The sequence below is a fragment of the Prunus persica genome, chromosome G8 (assembly GCF_000346465.2).
Source record: "Prunus persica cultivar Lovell chromosome G8, Prunus_persica_NCBIv2, whole genome shotgun sequence".
Lineage (NCBI taxonomy): Eukaryota > Viridiplantae > Streptophyta > Magnoliopsida > Rosales > Rosaceae > Prunus > Prunus persica.
Window position 1 is genome coordinate 18,505,756 of NC_034016.1, and position 23,565 is coordinate 18,529,320.

Here is a 23,565-nt window from a genome sequence, read left to right on the forward strand (position 1 = left end):
TAAATTGAAATTAACTACTTTAAAAAAAAAATGAAGTTAGGAAAGGAGAAGGAGTTTTTTCACAAAGACATTGCTAAGGTGCCATGAGAATTCGAATATGAGACCGCTAATCTGTAAATCAATGCCATTTTTTATTCGACTAGATCTCATTGGCACCACCTAGATTGGCTTCATTGAGTTATTCTTTGAATTGATATGCTTCATTGGCTATTTAGAAACCACCCAGTTTTTTGGCCTGAGAGAATACTTTAAGCCTGTTTTGATTTATATGCAGCAACTAGCCACAGTTTAATTTTAATTAAGCAGTTTACTTGCAACCAATAATCTCCAAGTTAAAATGCTAGGAATCATTCAAATAAAAAAGGATGTTCCTTTAACTCAAGCTTGTTAATTTGTCTCATCTATGTGACCATGGAGGATTGTCTATCTGAAATTTTAATTTAATGTTTCATATAGAAGTAACAATCAGAAGACTGGTTTGATTTAATAGGCAACTACAACACAGTTCATTTGATCATATTGTTTATTCACTATAAGCTTGTGCAGCATAGGCAATAAATAGCAGCACTGCTCTCTCTCTTATAGTGGTTGTCCAGCCAAAAACCGGCTAAATAAATCAAACGCCTCCCGCGGTTTGTATTCTGGAACGGTATGTCCTGATCCCTGCACCAATACAATCAAATGGAAGTATGAGAATCAACAATGAAACTGCTCAAAAGCAAAAATGAATGATGCTAGATGCAGTTTCAGTACAGGCTTACAGCCTGAGTAGACTAAGAAAGTTTTCATGTACTGACCTTTACGGTTAGGAAGGTAAGGTTGTTTTCGTACCCTTGTGTATACCTGCAACCATTAACATAGGTTTATTCAATTTCACTACCAAGTACCCAATGAAAATGGTCTTCCAGGAAATGAGTTCTTTTTTCTTTCTTTTTGAGATTGTGTTGAAGCAAAAGAAAATCATCTATTTCTATTGTGGATTTGATGAAGGAAAATATGTAATAGTAAGTACCCAGCAACTTGTCCATTGGAAGTCCATGGCCTCCATTCATCCACAACCTTATAACCAAGTGATCTAGTCCATGCTTCACTCCCAGTGAAAGGTACACACATATCATGATCACCACTGCCAGAAAATGAAAATTGAATATAAATGCATATCAGTGATAACAGATTGCAAATCAGAATCTGAAATAACCAAGTGAAAGCACGTAAGTTTTCCATTGCAACATAGTTGGGGAACTTAGGAAAAAGGGTTTTCATTTTTCATTTACCTTCACCCTTTTTGTGCAATCCAATGGAACATTGTAGCAAAGGTAAAGAAAAAAAAAAGTGGCATTTCCTTGGAGATTTACCTATATATAAGTGCCCGATAACCCTTTGCAGTGAGGTTCTTGTGGTACTTGATCATACTCCCAGCATCATGAGTAAATCTGATTCCGCCAGTACACAATTCCCAACTAGGTACCAAGCTTTCCTATAGTGCAAAAAGTTTCAAAAAATTTGATGCTTTAGGAACCACTAGGACTAGAAATTTACAAATTTCTGATTCTGGTTTAAAATTTTAATTCTGAGAAACCTTACCCCTGCTGCATGGATTGCCTTTCTAACTGTTTCATTGTTCAACCATGAAGTAGCAACCTCATCATCCTGCAGGAGATATATCAACTCTAAGGGCATCTTGACATTTAAGACAATTCCAATGAAGCCACATCAAGGATCAATTCATGGCAATCAGGACCAAAGGGACACATTCTATAAATAAATATGAACAGAGGACAGTATTCTAGTATTGAAGTTGAAGAACCGTTCATTTAGCCCTTTCCAGGGAAGTACACTTATTACTATCCACTTGAGAAATCAATGGCTGAAATGGGAAAAGGGATCAAAACATCAAAGTGATAATAATGTTAGCAACTTACAGTACATGGAACGTCTTCGCTATTCATAAGTTCTGGCCAAGTTGGAACAATTCCATCTCTCACAGGAGCTCTAAGAGGCCAGGCACGACCAAACATCCTTTTTCTCACAGCAAGAGGCCTTTCAGTCTCACCCAACCGTCGAAAGCTAGATGGCACTCTACTGTTTGTAGTTGTCTTAATCTTCATTGAATCTGTGCCGTGATAGCATGGTTCTAGAATGTCATATATGTTCAATTCTTCTATGTTCTGTGATTAGTAACAGTCTTAAAGTCAGAACAAAAACATAACATTCCATATTATAGGCAAATTATCAATATTTATATTACCTTGTCAACTTTCTCAAGCTTGCTCCCACAAGCATCATTGACTGGGTAAATGTAGTTTCCTCCACACTCCTTGTTAACGTCCTGGAGCACACAGATGCATTACCAAAATTACTATGATAGTGGGAGCAAGGGGATGAAATTAGCATTACAAATCAAATTGGACATTCTATACAAACCTCATATAGATCATCTGATATCAGTCCCATTCCATGTGCAAATGGAACAAGAGCATTACCATCGAATTTATCATCCGTAACTCCATTTCCCACCAGATAACCCTGTATTATGCAGCAATTTGAGATTGGAGCCACAGATATTTGAAATTCACAAAAGGACTGCCTGCAGATAAATACCTTGAAGTTGAGAATGGGCTTTACAGCGGCATCGATTCCTGCAGAGCTCCACCTTAGCTTTTAGTTTCAACACTTGCGGTTCAAGAATTTGAAGTACCTAAGTACCTTCTAACATTACTATTATAGGATGATTTACCTTTCACCACTTCAGAAGAAAGTGTTGGCACGTAGACTCCAGCATATGACTCACCGGAAATGAAGAATGGGTTGGAGAGGTACTCCGGGTAAAGTTCGAACCACTGGTTACAGAACAACAAATTGCAGATGCATTAATAGTAGTATTTTGGGAGACATAATAAGCATCACTTCACAAGTATGGGAACCTTTTCAAGTTTTTTCCTTTCTCACCTTTAGGAGAAACGTATGGCTATCAGAGGCAGTCTTTAGATCACCAGTATAATAGTCAGTTTTGTTTTCTGAGTAAGAAAAACCAACGCCAGCAGGAGAATCCAAATATATAATGTTGGAAACCTAAGATAAGAAGCATAATTATAAGTAATTTGATTTCACGTGCTAGAAAAAGAAACAATTTTCATCAGATTCACAATTATATCTGCAGAATATTAGTGTAGTTAGTTTTTTTCCTTGAGATTCTCAAAGTTCTAACCTTTGACCAGCTGTATGGATTAAGGTGCAGTTGGGGCAGACTTCCCTTGGTCTTGGCTGCTTCAAAATTGAATGGCCCTGAAAATTATGAATGGAACCAATATTTTATAGATAAATAATAAAATTACAGAAAGTGTTAAAACTTTATGAGAATTAAGCCCTATCCAGTAAGTTGGAACGCACAAACTACTTTAACTAGTCTCATCTTCCTAGATTCAGCAACCAATAAGTTTTGCCCATTTGAAAGTAAGCACCTTTACTTTCAAACCCAGATCCCAGCAGAGTCAGATACTTGAAGACAGTATTTACATTGAGTGGTGTGATTAAAAATGTCATGGCCTTCATTAATTAAATTAAGTGATTCAATTCAAATGAACTATGAAACAATACCATGCTCATAGACAAAGCCATCAAAGCTGGAGCATCCAGGTCCACCATTCAGCCACAGAACCACTGGATCCTCCGACGGCTTCCTTTCGGATTCAATGAAATAGTAAAACAGGTTCCTCCCATGACTTTGGTCAATTGTCACATACCTTCATACAATCAAACCCATAAAGAAATCAACAACCATGCATCCCAGAAATCCGTATGTACTTATAGTTTGAGAACAGTCTTGCTTACCCAGAATAGTGTTTTGAAGGAAGAGTGCCGCTGAAGCCAGGAATCTGGGTAATGAGAGCAGACTGAGGAGCTGATTGCGCTGGCAAAAAGCTCAAGAACACATAAATTAATGAAAGCAACAAATATAATACTCTGTGGGAGTCAAGGCTAGAACTAGTCCTATCCATGGCCTCTACCTATGACTTTTGATAAAATTTGTTGGCAATTAGAAAAGCAAGAAGGATGTCATATCAATCAAACACTGTGAAAGAGAATTTATAATGAAGTAGGCTGCAGCAACTTGGTATTGTTGTTGTTGTTGCTTACAAGCCACGAGAGAGCTAAAAAGAGGAAGATAACAAAAGTGAGCTCTCAACTTCAGAAAAAATACAGGCTACTATTATTATGTGCCATAGTGGGAAAATTGGTGCTCTGTGGAAGGCAACAAGCCAGTCATCTTCTGTGGCCTATCAGTGCATGACACGTTTTGACTGGTAGTCAGTCAGATGTTGATGGGGTTAGGTCCCACTTGATATTGGCGCATCAGTGGTATGGGTGGAGTGGAGTGTACATGGGTGTGACCCAGTGAGTGAGAAAGAGAGAGAAAAAATTGAGGAATTGGCACAAGAAATGTGTGATGACGTTAGATTTGGACTATGACTTTCAAGCTTAAATTAACCATTACTCAAACTGTTATATTAGAAGATAAATATTTAAGCTTTAATTTTTAGTAACTCCTCTCAAATTAACTGCAAATTTTTTTCTCATATAATTTTTTTTTTCTTATTATCAATTTCTCATATAATTCATTAGTTATTCTATAGTCTTTTTAAAAAAAAAAAAAATACAAGTGATATTTTAATTTAATTTAATATAAATTACATGAAGGAATATTCAAATTCGGGTATAAAATATGAAGCACATCCGCTCTACTCAACTTGGCTAAATCCATATCTACTCTGCGTAATTTTTTTTTTTTTTTTTAGTTGAAGAGGATATTCCATAACAACAATCATGCATGGTAGGCCGTATAAGTTTTAAAATATACGCACCTTCCATGAAAGGAAACTGTTTTTGTGTGGGGTTAGTTTTTAAAGTATTTTGCGTGTGAGGATTCTGAGGTTGGTTTTGTCCTTGCATCCTTAAATTTGATAAAAGGCAAAAGTTAGGTTTGGGTTCTATATATTTGTTTAGAACTTGATAATGTTGGACGACTCAGAATGGAATCACATGTTCGACTTAGTTTAATTAAGGTTGTGTTCAATTTCCTTTCCTCTTTCTCTTATTTGGGAAAGAACAAAGAAATGAACAAAAACCCACGAGGGACAGAAAAGCCAGAAACCCATGACTTAGGTACCATGTCACTATCCGAGAATGTTATAAAATGTTAAATCAGACCTTTCCTTCAAAAAAATATGATGTGTTCATATGATTTTAGAACAATTATTCCAATTGTTTGATTTAATATTATTGTGATATTGGATAATCAGGGCAGTTATATCTTGAATATATTATTTTATAATTGGGTTGAATATTGGATAATTAAGATAAGTATATATATCTTGTGGATTTGATCTGATTTTGGAAGAACCATTCAAAGTTTGAACTTTGAAGGCAACTCTCCACCCACCACATGCTGCGAACACAATCCTTTCTCTGTAGCGTTTTAGCTCAAGTTCTCCTAGTTTCAAGCTTCTATAGCTTTATGGCATGTTTACTAATCCGTAATTGGATTATGAGAAATTGAATTGAGGAGGAGTTGGATTGAGGAGAATTAGATTTCGGATTCCTAATGAAGTTGTTTACTAAACCATATGGATTGAGGGGAGTTAGATTCCGAATTCCTATAGAAGTTGTTTACTAAACAATATGGAATTGGAGTAGGAGTGGTATTAATTACTAAAATGTCCTCATTTTTGGGTTAAAGTAGATGACATATTTGGAATTTTGAAAATTGTGTGAGGATATAATGGGTAAAAAAGATGAATTCCTAATTGGTGAATTCTTCAGGAATTAGAATACCATCTCCTATTCCGGAATTGAATTCCTCCAAAATCAGGAATTCAATTCCTAATTTTGTGTGGGTTCCGCTTACTTTTCAATTCCTTGATGTGAAGTAAACGAAGGAATTCTCCATAGGCAATATTTAATTCCTGATGAGAATTCCAATTCCTGATCAGTAAACACACCATTAGTTCTAACTCTATGCTTTGCATTCCATTATCATTTCTTAGCTCATCATTCATGCCATTTTAGGCCGAGTAGTGGCACACTTGCACTCAAAAGACTAAAAGCTTTGTTCTTGTTCACGGCCATTCAGGGCCTTGCTCCGTGTCGCCGTGTGATTTTTGGATGAACAGTTTGTAGATGGAAGCAGATTACAAAAGAATCCATGCATTACCTTCTAAAATGACCTGCAGCGTTTAAGATACAATGATACACATTGCAATCACAGTTATACATGGTTTACAATGTAAAATTACATTACACGGTACAGATTGCAACTATAATGTTACTTGGGTTTTATCCCCCAATATCCTGCTCTCATCTCACTCAATACGTTTTTTTTCCAAGCAAAACGAATGAAGCCCTTATGTTCTACATCCCACCATTCCCTCAAAACCATGTCTGCGTGTTTACGCCAGTTTGGTGGAAAGAATCACAATGCTTGCTTTGCTTATAGCTGCTCCCGGCTTGATCACCCAATGAAAGCCCCACATGCTATGATCAACATAACCAAAATTGTTGAGCTTGAACGGGAGATTGATGGTGCGCTAGAAAACTTGACTCTCTGAGCCTGGTCTCTGGAGAAGAAAACAAATAGAATTATGCATAGCAGAGTTTGGAATGAGAGTTTTTAATCTTTGTGCATGCTAGTTTCTTTTACAAGAATTTTCTGTTAATATAAATTTCAATAAACAAGTAAAAGATAAGTGAATGAAAACTTTCCGCCAAATTTTTGATATCTTACTTCTGTAAAGATGAAAGTAGTCCACAATATATGATATTATCAGGCAAAGGAGCTTCGGATTGGTCAATCTCAGTATTAACAACACTGACATAAACTTCTTGGCCTAGATACCATGAATCCAGATTCTGTGCACGAAGGTTCCAAATGCCAGAGTTGTCAAGAGGAACCAATATGGCTGTCCAAGCTCCAGGGAAGACCTGTAGCCATATGAGCATGAAGCAATTAATTCAAAATACAAAATCAACCTAAAACACATCAACAGAGGATCTCTTCCTTTCCATATGCATGTGTAAATGGGCACGACTACCACAATAACAATTAGCAACCACCAAGTAGTGCAACAAGCATACCAGATAAAAATTTTACGTTAAATGATACTAACACCCTTTCTATTTCGTATCTTTTTGTCCTCTCAAAGCTCTCCCATGGAAAATCTACTGACCAACTGGTTTGTATAACGCATTTGAGCAAAGGGGGTACCTGTGTAGTGCAGCGAGCAACGCCATCCCATTTGTTGTAAGTGCTTCTGCTATTCTCTGTCCACACTCCAATATCCATACTACAGGGAAACAGGGAACCCTTCAAATGTTTGTACTTTTCCAGTTGCATAATTAGGAATAGAGACAGTTATGATTTCAAAACTAAAAGCTCACCCCACAACAAAAAATGCATAGCCATCCAAATGGTAGTTCTGAACAGTGGTGTCATTGTTCTGAAAGATGATTTCCATGAAACCTTTGAAAGTACCATTAATTAGAGATGTGTCAACTTTGGCAGGTCTGTTCATCAGTTTAGTTGGGAAATCAAGCTTGTAAACTCCTGATATGTTGAACTGCTGGGCGAGCTTAAGGGGTGTTGAAGGTGGTAAATATGAAATACCATTGAGGGTAGTGCGCCACTTCCCATTTATAAGTTCTGGAGGTCTATTGAGGATAACATATACATCTGTGACAGTGATTTCACCATATTTGAAAGATCCTTGTGGGTTTGGACGGGCAGCACCAGCAGAAACATTCCACCTATAATAGCACAAATCACGACAAAAACGTAATTAGGCCAGAATTTGAGAACAAAAATACCATAAAACAAAAAACAAAAAACAAAAAAACAAAAACAAAATGAATTATTAGTGTATGGAATTTCAGGGAAACAAAACAAGATATCAGGCAGATGGAACTTCCCCTAATTGTTTGGATGTAATACTATTCAACCTCCTCATATGTAAATAAAACAAAAGGCTATCAAAAGGATTCTTTTTTATTGAAGACTAATGGCTCAGGAAACATTGAAATAAGGGGTAAGCAATCTTAGCAAGCATTCTGTCCATATGAAGGCTACCGCCATCATCATAAAAATTTTTGGAGGAACTGAATGAACTTTTTTTTCTTTTTTCAAATATATCTGTTATTAAACCAAAAGAAACATACTGAACTACAACCTTATGGATCTTGCTTGATTCATTGAGAAATATGTGTCGTAATCATTAGGAGGATCAGGGAGAGGACCTGATGCAGGTCCTTGAGAATTGGAGTAGTGCAAGATGGCAACTCCAGTAGCTCTAGCCCATGAAGATGAATTGACAAAACGAGGGCTGGCAACAATGTAGTAATCACTGCTGGCATTTTGATCCATTGTAACCAAGAATGAAAATGACTGACCGACATGAATATCCATATTTGCATAATTCTGCTGAACTGTGTATGATCCTTCAGTCTCCACTAGAAGCAAGTTATGATTTTGTATTCTGAAATTCAAGCTAGTTGAGATACCAACATTGTGCACACGGAAGCGGTATGTTTTTCCTGTTCCAGGAAATTACCAACAGCCGGCTCCCATTAAAAGTGCAAGATAATAAAAGTGCAAGTGTAAATCATATCAGCATAACTATAAGAGCCCCAAGAAGAAACCAACCCAAAAGGCTGTTGGAGAACATCTTAATAAAAATGCCAAGTTTCCAACCCAAATATGCCCTTAGAGCTATGGAGTATGGACCTCTCACTCATTACCCCTCAAACCCAACAAGAAATATGTGAATTGCATCAATATTTTAGAAAGACACTCATTAAACTCTACATTTTATATGATTCTGGATGATTAGAAAGACGCAATCACACTAGAATACAAGAACCAGATAAAAATTTCACAAAGACACCCCAGAAATATACCTTGTTCAACATTTACCGTCAGGAAAGGATTGCCTCCTTTAATAAGTCCCTCGTCAAAGCGAAAGGGACCTATTCCATTGATGAGCACACCATCCGGAATTCCCAGGCCAGTACCACTTTCAACATCTTTCCTTAGTTCCTGTTCCCTTACAAGCATGAGCCATGCCTAAGAAACCCAATGAATAGGTAGTGAAACACAAGCAGTGGCGGAGCACAATTTATACTAACCTTATGACTCTTTGTGTACCAATCAGTAATGAAGAGGGTAATATCTGCATCTGGCACAGCAAAAGGTAGTGGAATAACAGCTCGGTTGTTTATGGTGATTCCGCCATATCCACCTGACGCTCTCTGGAAGTTTAGAGAAGGGAAGTAAAAGAAACTCCCTATCTGATCTTTAACCTGAAATTCGTATGTCCAATTCCATCCAGCTTGAATTGGACAGTTAGTCCCTGATACACCATCTTGCCAAGAGTTTTTCCTATGTTGTATTCCATTCCTGAATTAAACTAAGCAATATTAGCAATGCTATGACCAATACTTACAATTATTTTGTTGCCGATGGGATACGAATAAATTTACCATGTGAGAAGCAATGGCTCGTCCAGGTGATTCTTCACATTGATAACAACATTCCAGTTTGTAGTGACATTAAGAATCGGTCCTGGAAACTCCCCATTAATCCCAATAACCTGAAAATAATATTATGAAGGAGGGTAAAGCAATTTGATGATGAAGAATTCATATGACCAACAAATTTAATTATAAAAAAAATAACTAACTGGACCAGGCTCCATTTCTGTAATTTTTACTGAACGCACCTCATTCGTCAACTCTATACGATACTAATAATCTATTCCGTTCTGGATATACACACCATTACACTAATGTGTAATTGAAAAGTTCTTATTCAGTTCGGAATTTAATTGTTCCAAGGTTGAAAATCTTGTTCCCCCTTTTTCCAAAGTTCACAGTATTGGGATAACTCAGCTGGGTTGTGCCCCCTTGGCCCCCTTTTCAGTGAATCTTATGGTTGAGAGGATATACCAGACAATTGAACCATAATCTGTTAAATTTCCCCCCTAAATAAAGTTACTAACCAGTTGTTGAGCATGATTAGGCATCTCTAAGCCTGCATTACTGAAAAATTACTATACCTAATCAATTAAATAAATGTAAACCAAACTAATTATCACTCTTAATAAATACACTAATCATAGTGTTTCCTGCTCTACGAGAATTTACTAACTGAAAGCAACAACTATTCATGGAATCATTCCATTTGCAAGGCACAGAATTCAAAATTGGAGACATTACTACACACAGGCATAGATATTACTCTCAGGTCACAGCTAAATAATTAAAGAGCAAAATAAAGCTTCGAGTTGAGGACCTATAACTTGAAAAGTAGAGAGAAGAGAGTAAAGACAGTTGTTACAGAGGATAGAAGGAGATAAGATGAGTGAAAGAACCTGCTGCTTAACTCCAAGTGGGGAGGCAGTGATGTAAGAGACAGTCCAGTCAAAGAACACATAAGGGTCACCGCCCAAAGCAACACCCAATGAGCAGAGAAGGATGACAAGGTTGAAGAAACCAGAAGAGGGCATTGGGATTTCTCTATATCCCAAGAGAAGAAAGAGAGTTGGGTTATTTGGGTATGTGAATGTTTGGTTTATTGGGAAGGAGGAGGATCAAAAATGCAAACTTGGAGCGGCAGAGTGGCAGTGAAAGAGTCACATGGGAAAGTGGAAGGCACAGCTTGGGCTCGTCAGAGACAGTTTTTCTGTGGACTGTTTCTAGGTCCCACTTCGTTTCAAATTTTCTAAAGAAAGGAGGCCATTGGAGCCACAGCCACCATGCTTTACACTTGATTTCACCGTGTGGGGGCCTTTGGGTCTACAAGAAAGGTCGCTGAGATGAGAGACCGAGTGCCTGTGCCAAATTTTTGGACTGATCGCTTTGGGATCAAGACCCTTCTTGTCATTGTCTTTACGTCAACTATCAAATTATTGGCTTCTATTTTTTTCACTTTTTCTAAAGTCAATTTATCATAGGTGGTACATTCTTGTTTTTCCAAAAAGTAAAAATTCGACTATTTTTCGTAATAATGTTAGTCTTCAAAGGAGCAAATTCTAGCACTAGCTCTGGCTTGCCTGTACAATTGTACCTGTAATATTTGGTCGACTGATCCGGACCAAAGAGGGATGATTGTGGCCACCAATATTCATGAAGAAGAACCCTGGTATAACTTGACGATTTTGATCCAGCCCAATTCTGTGGGCTGTGGGCACATTACCAGAACAAGAAAAATGCTATATCTGATCCATACTGGCCTCCGAGTATACAAGGATAAGGGAAATTATATACATCCACCAGTAAATTTGGAGATATGTTTGAGCGGGGAGGTCACATTTTTATGTGATGTTACTGATTCAGGTGTTATAATATTAGTAGATAACAATATTGATATGTCATGAACATAAAATATAGTGTGAATAAATATATAATATGTTATAATATGAGTGGATTAGTAATACCACGTGACAAGTGTGACTGTCTCACATAATTTTCTTTAAGCTATATGACATCAACTTCCATGCCACAAATAGAGTCTATTGTAGACTATTGATCTTTAAATATAACGTCAACAATGATGATAACCGTCATGACAAAGGGTAAGTGCAATGGTAGCAACAATGACAACAAGAGTAGTGGTAATGGTTGCATCAACGAATGCATTAAGGGGTGCACTCTAAACCATAAACCCTAAACTTTATAATAATAGTTGGAGTAATGGTGGTCTTTTCCTTATTATAATTTGTAGGTTTCTGGAGATTTGAAGTGTTGCAATATCAGCCAGGCTTTAAACCCTTTTGAGCAGGGACAGTCACTAGAAGGGACTACCCTGGGCTATAGCACAAGTGAGTCGTTATTTTATCAGTCTAAAATTTAATTTAGCCCACTCATGCCTACTAATGACAATCATATCACGCTAACATCCAAAGGCTCACAGGCTAATCGTTTATCCAACAATACACTCAAGGAAAATAAGATGAGACAAACTAATGAATTAACGTCTCTTTGATTATTACAGAACATTCTTATGTAGGACATAACTGTAAAGTTCTCTTTAAAATGAAAAGTATTTTCATCTTGTTCTTACTTTTTTAGTCTACAACGAACTTCTTTTTATATATATTTATATTTTTTTCTTTATGAATAGTATATTGCTAATTTTTCTTTCACTGATAATTCTTTTCACACATAATCCCTTTAAATAAAAAGAATTAAATAAATAAAAGAAAGAATTAGCACACTGTAGTAGCTGCACCTTTACGTTCCACTCTCAAGTGCGTATATAAGGTAAATTTAGCCTACCTTATTTTAAAATCTTGAATCCAACCCTGCTTTTAAGTCTTTGACGTTGCCCTTCACATTATGAACGTAGGAAATGCTTATAATGTAATTAATAAACAAAGTTGTTGAACCAAATAATTCAATGTATACACGTTTGTTCAACTACACTCGGGCCAAATAAAATCACGTCATTAAAGATTTGCTTAGCAGACTTGTCTTAATCACTGAAATAATTATCCATAATTTATGTCAAGACAAAATCATAATCACTGACACCCCAAGCAATATCTATTTCGTTACCTTACGCTACGCATGCTCCTCTTCCTCTCCTCTCATCTCATCTCATCTTCCCCCTTTGTGTTGTGTGTGACAAAATCGTATTATTTTTCAGACATATCTCTGAACTGTAAAAGTTAAAAATGTTTTGGCATGCAGTGCAATTTAATAATTATTTTCAATTATTTTCGCTCAAGTTGTGGAATTTTAAATTGAGATAAAATGGATGTCAAATCTGTACACACATGGACATGGAGCTAGCTGGGTGACAAGAAACTTGAACCACATGCGAAAGTATTCATAACTATTACTCATTTTTGTCACGACTATCTTAATACCATATATAGTATTTGTACAATAATTCAACACATATTTTGACACAGAAGTCATAATTTTAGACATGAAAGTGTCAAATTATTTCAAGGCAAATGTCACTTCCGAATATACGGATATTTTATATACATTTACGGTGAATAATTGTAAATTTATGAAAAAAATGCTTGCCAATCGTTAATTACGTATGTTTTATATATATCAACAATTAATAGTCGTCTATTTTAATGTTTATCTAAGTATGATGATGAGGACATTGTATTTAAATTCGTTATGACTTCTGAGATTACGAGGATTCTCACCTATCTATTGTCTTTTAACTCTTTAACCGACGCATTGCTCCTCGTGCCAATCACTTCTTCAAAACTCTATCCAAAAATCCCCCAAGCACCTCCCTCCTCCTCCTCCTCCTCCTCCATCAACTACACCTCCTTGCGTCTGTCAAATCTACCATTAGAAGAACCACGTGTCCCTCTCCCATTGGGTACCTGACTACACACAAGAAGTTTCCAATTGTAGCGGATTAAAGCCTACTCAGCAAAAGAGGGGGCCCACTTTCCCACTACCAATAATTGATCATTCTCCTAATCCCCTCTGTACCCAAGCTGGCACCACTGTCTCCTTCCTTCCACACTTCTTCTACTAGATCACTACTTGTACTAATCTCTTCCAAAATCTCAAAAACCCTAACCCTAATCCTAATCTCCCCCCAACCTCCTCTGTAAATACACCACCACACCATTTTTCTTCACTTAAAAAGAAAGACGAAAACCTATCTCTCTCTCTCTTCATCACTTCACCTCCCATGCTTTGACTCAGATAATTCAACAAACACTAAACAAACATGCTGATACACCTGATGTGCTTCCTCCTCCTCTCGTTGCTCTCATTCACCACGTGCTCCAATTCGTCGCAGCGTTCCGTCTACGACGTCCTGCGGGCCCACGGACTTCCGATGGGCCTGCTGCCCAAGGGCGTAGTCGACTTCGAAGTCGACGACGAGGGCCGGTTCCAGGTGCACCTGGATCAGGCCTGCAATGCCAAATTCGAGAGCCAGTTGCATTACGATAGGAACGTCTCGGGGACGCTGAGTTTCGGGCAGATCGGATCCCTGTCGGGTATTTCGGCCCAGGAGCTGTTCCTCTGGTTCCCGGTTAAAGGAATCCGGGTCGACGTGCCCAGCTCCGGCATCATTTACTTCGATGTCGGCGTCGTTTATAAGCAATTCTCCTTGTCTCTATTCGAAACTCCGCCGGTTTGCACCGCTGCCACCACCTCCGTTGAAGCCATTGGAACCGTGTTCGAGGTGAATTCCAATCTCAATAAATTGTTGTTATTTGGATTGAAATAAATGAGACTGAAAGAGTGTAATGATGAATTGATGTGCAGGGCGAATCGGGGAAATTGCGGTACAAGCTTGATCATGAACTTGTTGGGAGAGATTTTGTGTAGAGTTTTGGAGGGGAGGAGAGTAGGTGTTTTGAAGGTGTGGTCTGGATTAGTTTTGTTGGTTGGTTGAGTTGTTTTACTTTTAGTGGCCAGTGAATTCGATTGGAACCCAAGATTGGAGGAGGCAAAGTTATTACCAGTCAGTTTTGTGTCACAAAAGCGCAAAAGGTTGAGTGAGGCAGAAGCAATTGATCAGATGAAGACCAAATCAGGTGATGAATCTGCAACAGGTTTATGTCTTGTGTTGTATTTTTTTTTTTTTTTTGAAAGTTCATATTGGTATCATGAAAATTAGTGATGGTATAAAAAGCTTCCAATAAAAAAAATAAAAAAACCCTTTGGCTTTTGCATTGCTCTGTCTTAGCTGTTGGTATAATTTGTCAGTTTATGAGTTGTGGGTGGAACAGAGGAGAAGTAGATGAGAGGAAGAGGGCTAACCCAGATAGAATTTATATTTGTCTGGTTGTGATCAGGTCTCTAAACTTTTATTTAAATTGTTATGATCAGGTCTCTAAACTCTGAACTTGAAGGACTCTGTTTCAATTGTCAGAGAGAGTTTGAGCAGAGGTTTTGATTAGTGATGCTAAAATGAGAGAAAATTTTGCACTTGGTTTGTTGCGTTTCTTCTTTGTCATAGCAGAGAGACTTTGTAGATAGTATATGTGTATTTGTTGATCCTGTTTTTCTTTTTGTTCTTGTAGCTCATAATTTGTTGCTTGGTTCAGATAGTTGAGGTAGACTAACAATGTAGGGAAATTCCTTTATGTCATTATTTTGATTGGAATTTGTCTAAACTTCAGTCTGAAGTCATGTGCACTGGACCACTCTCTCAAGACTGGTCACACCAAACAGCAGAACTCGTATGAAATGGGGATAACTTATTCCCGGCCAATCACAATCTGCCACATGGAAAAGTTATCACGCGTGACGTCCGTGATTGACCGGGATAGCAAATATTGTTATCCCCGTTTCATGTAAGTATTTCTCTAGACCAAAGGCCTTTTGTCAGCACATGCTTGGGCATGTGAAATTTGTCTGTATTTTGCATTTGAAATAGGAGATTTCAGGAAGGAGCCTATTACATCCTGTGTATGGTATCATCTTTCTCATTGTTCTTGATTATTTCCTTTGAGGAGCCCACTTTCTCACTTGGCTCTGTTAAACTCTCCCCTAGGTTCTAGGGTTTAGTAAATTCTTAATGATTTAATGCTGAAAATGTTAGAGCCACAGTGGGTTCGTGGTGCGACTTGTTTTTTTATCATTGATGCATGTAAACCTCATTGTAAGACCCACATGTAACTAGAAACATAAATAACCAATGCACGACCGATGTCTTGGGTTTTTATTCTGTGGGCCATCCAAGTTAAAGCCCAATAACAAAATCAAACAACATGTTGTTCTCAATTGACTGCACACCCACCCAATCCCAAAAGGACCCAAGTCTTGGCGGCTTGGCCCAGAAACAAAATGGAAGAAATTATTTGTTCTCAATCCACTGCTTCATAAAATAAAAAAGGGAAGAAAGAAGATGATTGCATGGAATTATAAGCATTTTGGGGCATGCCATAGACATCCCCACATGTACTGGTACCATCCATGTGTGTGGTTTCTATCAACATTCATGGTGTCCTTGAACAAATCTATATTCCAATTTCCAAACCCAAATAGGATGAGAGATTCGTAGCCCAAATCAATTTATTTATTTATTTAAAATTATCCCAATCAATTTGATGGCAACCCAATTCAACCCAATTGTTTTTTATTGGGAATTAAACGAAGGAGTTACAAATTATGATTGATTTGATTGACACTTCGAGGTTCAGCTCCGTCCCCAATTCTCAAACCAGCAGTGAGATATTTTGATCTTATCATATTAAAAAATCAAAGTCAACATCATAAATTGTGACGAGAGGAGGTAGTTCCTTCTTTTCTGTGCTTGGTTTTATGCACTCCATCCATCACAAACTTTCGCAATTGGTGGCGATTGAGCTTCAGAAGGAACAAACTTGGGAGAGAAACAAAGCCAAACGCGGCAGAGTTAGTTTCCATGCATGTACATGCAGGGCGTTGATCACAGTGATCACAGAAAACTCTCAACAGCTGTGTTTAAGGCCGTTGTCCCATTTGCATGGCTTTCTGTCCATCTTCAGAAGATCTGTTCCAGTGTGGCATACCACCACCACCAATGGTGGTTTTGTTTGAGCACTGGTGCTTGCTTGCCTTTCCCTTTTATTACCAATCTTTTCCAGAACTCCCCTACCAATTATAACCAACATAAGAAAAAGATTTCACTTCATATCCATTAACGGGTTTTAGGGTTTTTACACTAGCAAATCACGCACACAATAGTTAGGGCATGTTTGGTATTCAACTTAAATTCAACTTTTTAAACTTAAAAACAAAATTTGAGTTCAAAACAAAGAAAATTTGTTTGGTAACTTTATTTTTAAAAACTCAAACTTAAGAACAACTAAAAAACACCCCAATTATTAAAAACAAAAAATATCTGTTTTTTTTTTTCTAACAACCCACAAGTTCTCAAATTTTAAGATTTGAAAACGATTTTCAAGTTGCATAGCAAACAAGTTTTTGAATCTTAAAAATAGATTTAAGAACTCATTGTTTTTAAGAAAAATAAAAGTTTTTGAGTTTCCTATTTGAATAGGATGCTATATGCCCTCTTATTTTCTCACACAAACGATCCTAAAAAAGAAAATTTAAACACAAGACATACGTACATGCTTTTAACCAATTGCTATAAACACAAAAATACATAACTTTATATACGAAAAAAAAATCGAATATGTACAATTACTCACAAATTAACAAGTATTACTTACACTCAGCTCATATAGGATAATTCTTTAGCATCGAACCATTTTTGTGCAGACTTATTCTTAACCGTAGTTTTATTTATATTTATTTATTTTGTTTGTTTATAATCATTGTAGTTGAGAGAGACATAGGTAGATGCTCACAAAACAATAAAACATGGGGTCCTCAACCGGAAACTGTAAAGAAGGTTGTGGACAGTCACAAACATAATGGTCCGAAAAACATACAATAAACCGAGGACATTTCTGCAAAATCAAATGCGACTTCGTCTCCTGCCACGTGAAGCGGGAAATATACAGTAAACCAGGTACATTTAAGCAAAATCAAATACAATTTCTACATCTGCCACGTTAATCTCATCATTACCATCCATTTCTGCGATCCAACCGCGCCCATTGACCCAGTTCACAAATTCCAGCGACCCATATAACTAACCCGCACCAAAACAGCCCCTTCCCTTTCCTTTCCTTTATCTCTCTGATGTTTTTGCAAATAAACAAAATAAAATAAATCAATCAATTCTATTACCTATAAAAATCACTCAATTTATCACTTCATCTCCTTCACGTTTACGCTCACCACCACCTCTCCTTTTCCTTCCTTCTCTAAATCCTCCCGGAAACCACCGTTCTCCGGCGAAGAGAACCCTCCCCTTTAACCACCGAACCCACCTGCCATGTCCACCACTTCCATCTGCTACTCAATGACCTCAATACCCTTCCTTTCTCTCACACCTCACACCACAACCTCAAAGCTCTTCACAAAACGAAATTCTTACACACCGAGGTCTTCCTTTTCTTCTTCATCTTCTTCCCGTTCGTTTCCCAAAAGGGTATTGAAAAATGGGGTTTGTCTGTCGATAAAAGCTTGCTCTACGTCGCCTTTTATAGGGAGAGTCGGGTCACAGCGGAGAGAAGGCAACTCTTCGTTGCTGTCTTTTGGAACAAACCCATCAGCTGCAATTTCCAAAGAGGGTGCGCAGAGTAGCGGTGACTCGTCTCAGCTCTTGTCAGCAATGCTTCCTTTTGTTGTTGCTGCTACTGCTGTTGCTGCTCTGGCTCAGCCTTCAACGTTCACTTGGTGGGTCTTGTTTTCTTGAATTGTTATTACCTTTTCAATGCTTGCATGTCGAATTCTTGGGGAATTCAGCACTAGGATTCTGTTTTTGTTGTTTCTTGCAAGTCCAAGTTGGATTATTTTATATATATGGATAGAGAAATATTCTTTTTTTGCTGGGCAAGGAGTTCTGAGGGATTAACTTTATAAAAATACTATTTTTGGATACCCTTTTGTATATGTTAATGCTGTATCATTTTCTATAATCCATCATTTCATTTAACTCTCAATTTCTGAAGCTATACCTGTGTGGTTTTCAAAACATAAAAGTTAGGAGCTGGGACTGCTTGCATGTGTTTGATTTTAGGCACCAGAGGGACTCCGGGTACCTAGTTTTTCTACTTGAAGATTTTTTTTCAGTTTGTTCAGCAGATTACATGCCAAACAGACTGTATTTTCTCAAGTTTTACATCAGCTCAGCAATGTATTAATTCAAAGTTAATACAGGGTATCTAAGGATTTATATGCCCCTGCTCTTGGTGGGATCATGCTCTCTATTGGAATCAAACTTTCCATTGATGATTTTGCTCTTGCATTCAAAAGGTAATATCTTTATTCACCATTGTGTATGTATTCTTCTTACTGTCATTATTCTAGTCTGCTTGTAAGAGTTTGAGTGAGCTGTCCCAATATTCTTTACTTCTCATCTATTGCAGACCTTTACCGCTCTCTATTGGGTTTATGGCACAGTATATGTTGAAACCGGTTCTCGGGGTACTGATTGCAAAGGCATTTGGCGTGTCTAGGATTTTCTACGCTGGCTTTGTCCTCACCACTTGTGTTGCAGGGGCTCAGCTATCTAGCTATGCTAGTTTTTTGAGCAAAGGAGATGTGGCCTTGAGCATTCTCCTCACCAGCACCACCACCATTGCCTCAGTGATTGTTACGCCTCTACTAAGTGGCCTTTTAATTGGTTCTGTTGTTCCAGTCGATGCTGTTGCCATGTCAAAGTCAATATTGCAGGTAATTGGGAGTTCAGAAATGCAGGCGTTTTAGCTTCTGCCTCTATTATGCTTAATATGCATTTCTTTGACATTCTTATTTTACTTATTAGGTGGTTCTTGTTCCAGTAACCATTGGCCTTGTGCTCAATACTTATGCAAAACCAGTTGTCAATTTCCTTGGACCAGTGATGCCAGTCGTTGCTATGATTTGCACTTCATTGTGCATTGGCAGTCCTCTTGCAATTAATCGGAGCCAAATTCTGTCTGCAGAGGGGTTCCGATTGATTTTTCCAGTTATAGCATTTCACGCAGTGGCCTTCACGGTTGGATACTGGGTATCCAAAATTCCAAGTTTGAGGTGAATCTTCCTTTCCCCTAGAATTTTAAAGTTCATTGTTGGAAGTCATATCTTGTCCATGGTGATGAAGATTTGTGGGCCTTGGCATGATATCATAATAAGTAGCCATTGCCCTTGTTTTGATGATTTTGATTCATCCTTGATGATATTGAACTTTATAGTACGCAAGTAATGGCTTATCTTGTCCCTCCATGCTCTTGCAAACAGCATGGATATTTGATAATTATACCCAGGTCCAAAACAAAAATTTTGTTGTTCTTTTTACTTTAAGTTTTCCATGTTCACTTTGTGATTGACATCTAGTTATAACTCAGGTTTGTATTGACAATGGCTCTGTTTCTACGAATAGTTTCTAGGGGTAGTCATTAATCTAGCTGGGGTATTTAACTGCCCTGAGCAGCAGCTTTTGATTCCGCGCGTCCCCTTATAGATGATCTTTATTGTTGTCACAACAGGCAAGAAGAAGAAGTTAGCAGGACACTTTCCTTGTGCACAGGAATGCAAAGCTCCACCCTGGCAGGTCTCCTGGCAAGCCAGTTCCTTGGGAGCAGCCAGGCGGTTCCTCCAGCATGTTCGGTTGTTGCCATGGCGATCGTGGGCCTTTTTCTTGCCTCTTTCTGGGGCACCGGCTCTCAAATCAGAGACCTGCCTTCCCTATTGATGCCTCAAACTGGTTCTACAATGAAGGCTTAGTAGTGAAAGCAACAATCAGAGAATTCACGGGGGCATACGATAATGCTAATTTAGTGCATACCGATGATGGTCAGGGTCAGGGATACTAACGCAGAACATAACGAAGAAGGTAAAATAGAAGAGGGATCGGTAGTGGCCGTGCTGAACTACCTCAACTGAGCTGTAAAGTCATACTGCATACAGAGGATCAGGAGCCAAAACATCGATAGCGGGAAAACAATAGTTTAGGCTAGAATTGTAAAGTTGTTAAGCATTTTATACTATAGGATCTTCATCTTGCTACTTTGTAAACAATCAAAAGAAAAAAAAAAAAAAAAAAAAAAAAGATTTGGGTTGTAGAGTGCATTGTCATCAACATGCTTGCATTTTGCCCCTTTTTTTGGGGGTTACAAGTTGCCCAGAGGCCAATCAATTTGCCTTTTTCAAGTTACTACTGAAATTTCTTCTCTATATTAAACTTGTGTCGTGCGGTACTTTCAATTTAGTACTTTCCTGAAACAAACGCTGACGGGCTGGTGGGCTGACCAGCAAAAGCCACTTCTCTTGCGGCCCAAGTAACATTCCCAACTTGGGCCCCAAGTCAGAATCGATTTTGGAAAATTAGAATTAGGGCTTTGCAGTGAAAACTAACAAAACCAACCATGGCTTCAGTTTCTTAGCCAGCAGTTGCATTGAAGAACCCTACAATCAACGGCTGACGATGCTAGCTCCATTAAAAAAAGGGCTTCCATATTACAATACTTGCAGGTGTTTATGAACTGTGAAGAGAGTGGTGACTTGAAAAATGCAAAGAAGATATGGATTATATTGCTGAAAAGTATGATGAAAGTTGCTGAAAACTCAATTTAATCATCATTTTCAGTTAATTAATTTCTGTTGGTTTATCTTTTTAAGCAGCCTGTTATTGTTTACATGTACGTTGATACTTGGATAGGGATATATTTTTGAATTGGTGGATGTAGTTTTTTTCTTTATAACAAAGAACGAAGAATTTTGTGGTGAAATTGTTAGATATATTGATCAATTTGTCGTCGATGAGTGGATAGTGGTAAAATGAGAAACTTATTTTCTATTTTAAATATGATGAACATACAAAGGATAGCCCATCAATGTTTTGAAAGACGAGGTGTAGAGGTGAGGCGTTTTTAGTTGAGCACAGAGAGGCGTAAGTCTTGAAGTTTTCAGGCACCTCGCGTGGTCTTCTTCTTCCTCTTGCAGATGCTCCTCGCAAACCCATAAAGCGGCTCTTCACAGTGCTTTCCTACTCCTCGCCGTTGACGCGCGCTACTCGTGCAAATAGCTAAACAATGGAACGCCTGAGGCGGTTTTCTCCCTCGCTTCGATGCACGCCTACGCCTTTGAAAACACTGGAGCCCATGCAGAAAATATTGTGAGGCATGCCTTCAAATTTGATTATAAACTTTTGTATTGCACTTAACATTAGCTCAATTGGGGGTTAACAACTTACAGTTCGGTAGGGCTCGTTTGGTGCATAGAATTGGACTGGATTGGATAAGTCACTAAATCTAAGGTATGTTGAAGGAAATGAAATTTTTTTAACCAACTTGTAGGTAGAAGATGGATTACTTATGAAGAAAACTTATCCCATCTAATCCCCACAAAATGATAGAATAGTAACACCTTATAACTAATCCCTGATACCCTAAAATACAGAGAAGACAAACAATTTAGACAACAGATTTTAACTTAAATATTGATCAGAAATTAGTAGATCCTTTTTCTTTGGTTAGATATATTGAACTAAAATTTGGCAAAAACAACCCACGTTTTGACACAAATTATACAGTTTGTTGTATTTTCAAAGAAGCTTTTACCCACAAGAGAAATGAATAATTCAAGAGTGAGGCAGAAACATATATGGTTAGGATAAGGAAATCATTCTGTGTCTGTACATGAAACAATTGGATGACAACCCTCTAAGTAAACAGATGGATTACTTGGAGAAATCAAAGCATAATCATGATTTACTTGGACTCTTAATCCTCTATCAACACATTTAACAAGATGCTCTCTCTCTCTCTCTCTCTCTCTCTCTCTCTCTCTCTTAATCCAAGTAAACAGATGGATTACTTGGTGAAAACCATAAAACCCATCAGCTTCCCACATAAAAATCAACAACTTCTAGAGTTGTATTACATATTTCTGTTTTCATTTTATTTTGCTTCCATGGTTACACTGCAACTTCATTTTTCAGATCATAATTGTTCTCTTTTTGGATGATTGAAATTGTAATTATTATATATAAACCAATCCACACAATTAAGAACATAGCTGATCAATGATCATCAAGCAGCAGAGTAAATATCTGCAATCCTTCTCATCACCTTTACCTGAGTGTTGAGACACTTTATGTAATGGGCAGCCTCATCCAACAAGCTGCAAATATCCATGGCTTCCCCACCTGGCACAAACTTTCGAAGCTCATTCGCCTCACTATTAACACCAATCTCCTCACCATCCTCGCACTTCTTCTTCTTCTTCTTCTTCTTACTGTTATCAATTCTTCTGGCTGAGTACTTATAAACCCGTGGAGCCCCGTGGCTTCGAATCTTCGTAAGCAAAGCTCGGCTCCAAGCTCTTCTAGACCCAACAGCTGAAGCCATGGATGCATCAGCAGCAATCTTAACACTCAAGTATCTCCTACACATCTCCCTAGGAGAAGATACATTTGGTGACCTAGATCTTTGCCCTTGTATTCTCTTCAAGGCTTGAAGAAACCCTTTGGTGAACCTAGATTTCACACTTGTTTTAGGCCTCAAAGACAAGCTCTTTGGATTCATAGTGGCTAAGCAAGAATTAGGATTTTTGGGAAATAGGGTTTTGAAATTGAGAGTTGGGTGTTAGGTATATTGGACCAAAAGACCAGCAAACAATTGGAGATATATAGATTTTATTCTGACACAAAGGGTCCTCCTTGCTCTCAAAGCTCACAAGGACAAAAGGAGAATCATGTTCTGACACAAATGTCTGTGTGTTTGTGAGAGAGAGATAAAATTTGGGGGGTATAAAGAGGAAGGGAAAGGCCAAGGAATCAATTCTTTAGGATACTACAAATAATTGCATATTAATTATTCTTGGGTCTTCTCTAGCTTTGGGGGTTTAGGAGGTGAAAAGTGGGTTTTGTGGGGTTGCTAAGAGCCAACCACCATATGAGAGCACATGGTTGCATTACCCACTTGGATTAATTGTGGGGTCTTAACTTCCATTTCCTCTCTCTTTGTTCTTTTATGGATTGAT

The 23,565-nt window shown here is 37.9% G+C and overlaps 5 protein-coding genes across 7 annotated transcripts; 2 read left to right on the plus strand and 3 right to left on the minus strand.

Annotated features, from left to right (window-relative positions):
• Nucleotides 357–4,198, minus strand: LOC18767034 (serine carboxypeptidase-like 20). Its single transcript, XM_007199732.2, has 14 exons — nt 3,832–4,198; nt 3,598–3,743; nt 3,209–3,285; nt 2,950–3,072; nt 2,738–2,840; nt 2,602–2,639; nt 2,425–2,526; nt 2,249–2,329; nt 1,923–2,168; nt 1,585–1,650; nt 1,356–1,477; nt 1,013–1,126; nt 798–843; nt 357–663 (listed from the first exon to the last, which is right to left on the minus strand). Exons 1-14 carry the CDS (start codon nt 3,996–3,998, stop codon nt 580–582), a joined length of 1,515 nt encoding a protein of 504 aa, XP_007199794.1. The 5' UTR covers nt 3,999–4,198; the 3' UTR covers nt 357–579.
• Nucleotides 6,189–10,876, minus strand: LOC18767040 (monocopper oxidase-like protein SKU5). The gene is made up of 9 exons (XM_007201121.2): nt 10,419–10,876; nt 9,529–9,638; nt 9,175–9,445; nt 8,947–9,085; nt 8,220–8,583; nt 7,435–7,800; nt 7,262–7,340; nt 6,782–6,978; nt 6,189–6,614 (listed from the first exon to the last, which is right to left on the minus strand). The coding sequence occupies exons 1-9, from the start codon at nt 10,551–10,553 to the stop codon at nt 6,509–6,511; spliced, it is 1,767 nt and encodes a 588-aa protein (XP_007201183.1). The 5' UTR covers nt 10,554–10,876; the 3' UTR covers nt 6,189–6,508.
• LOC18767696 lies at nt 13,368–15,588 on the plus strand. 3 transcript variants are annotated; one of them, XR_002269464.1, is made up of 3 exons: nt 13,368–14,218; nt 14,302–14,573; nt 15,162–15,588. XR_002269464.1 is itself a non-coding variant. In XM_020553622.1 (2 exons), the coding sequence occupies exons 1-2, from the start codon at nt 13,757–13,759 to the stop codon at nt 14,362–14,364; spliced, it is 525 nt and encodes a 174-aa protein (XP_020409211.1). In that variant the 5' UTR covers nt 13,368–13,756; the 3' UTR covers nt 14,365–15,055. The 3 variants fall into 3 exon arrangements, 1 of the variants encoding a protein (XP_020409211.1); XR_002269463.1 differs by lacking the exon at nt 15,162–15,588 and adding an exon at nt 14,869–15,130; XM_020553622.1 differs by lacking the exon at nt 15,162–15,588 and having other exon boundaries at nt 14,302–15,055.
• LOC18768046 (probable sodium/metabolite cotransporter BASS3, chloroplastic) lies at nt 17,563–20,737 on the plus strand. The gene is made up of 5 exons (XM_007200375.2): nt 17,563–18,276; nt 18,760–18,855; nt 18,969–19,275; nt 19,367–19,614; nt 20,070–20,737. Exons 1-5 carry the CDS (start codon nt 17,873–17,875, stop codon nt 20,305–20,307), a joined length of 1,293 nt encoding a protein of 430 aa, XP_007200437.2. The 5' UTR covers nt 17,563–17,872; the 3' UTR covers nt 20,308–20,737.
• Nucleotides 21,361–23,480, minus strand: LOC18766665 (transcription factor IBH1). Its single transcript, XM_007201207.2, has 2 exons — nt 22,659–23,480; nt 21,361–21,674 (listed from the first exon to the last, which is right to left on the minus strand). Exons 1-2 carry the CDS (start codon nt 23,106–23,108, stop codon nt 21,489–21,491), a joined length of 636 nt encoding a protein of 211 aa, XP_007201269.2. The 5' UTR covers nt 23,109–23,480; the 3' UTR covers nt 21,361–21,488.

Bases quoted from the DNA above. Each gene is read 5' to 3' on its own strand.
- LOC18767034 (XM_007199732.2), bottom strand. From the start codon at position 3,998: ATGGATAGGACTAGTTCTAGCCTTGACTCCCACAGAGTATTATATTTG. The intron at 2,527-2,601 runs GTATTTATCTGC...TGCATAATACAG, and splicing joins AGCCCATTCTCAACTTCAAG to GGTTATCTGGTGGGAAATGG. The intron at 1,127-1,355 runs GTAAATCTCCAA...ATTTTCTGGCAG, and splicing joins TATCGGGCACTTATATATAG to TGGTGATCATGATATGTGTG.
- LOC18767040 (XM_007201121.2), bottom strand. From the start codon at position 10,553: ATGCCCTCTTCTGGTTTCTTCAACCTTGTCATCCTTCTCTGCTCATTG. The intron at 9,086-9,174 runs GTTAGTATAAAT...GTAAGGGAACAG, and splicing joins GGTACACAAAGAGTCATAAG to GAACTAAGGAAAGATGTTGA. The intron at 7,341-7,434 runs GTGAGCTTTTAG...GTTTCCCTGTAG, and splicing joins TATGCATTTTTTGTTGTGGG to TATGGATATTGGAGTGTGGA.
- LOC18767696 (XM_020553622.1), top strand. From the start codon at position 13,757: ATGCTGATACACCTGATGTGCTTCCTCCTCCTCTCGTTGCTCTCATTC. The intron at 14,219-14,301 runs GTGAATTCCAAT...ATTGATGTGCAG, and splicing joins CCATTGGAACCGTGTTCGAG to GGCGAATCGGGGAAATTGCG.
- LOC18768046 (XM_007200375.2), top strand. From the start codon at position 17,873: ATGTCCACCACTTCCATCTGCTACTCAATGACCTCAATACCCTTCCTT. The intron at 18,856-18,968 runs GTAATATCTTTA...CATCTATTGCAG, and splicing joins TTTGCTCTTGCATTCAAAAG to ACCTTTACCGCTCTCTATTG. The intron at 19,615-20,069 runs GTGAATCTTCCT...TTGTCACAACAG, and splicing joins TCCAAAATTCCAAGTTTGAG to GCAAGAAGAAGAAGTTAGCA.
- LOC18766665 (XM_007201207.2), bottom strand. From the start codon at position 23,108: ATGAATCCAAAGAGCTTGTCTTTGAGGCCTAAAACAAGTGTGAAATCT. The intron at 21,675-22,658 runs GTAAAGGTGATG...CATGGGCTCCAG, and splicing joins TAAAGTGTCTCAACACTCAG to TGTTTTCAAAGGCGTAGGCG.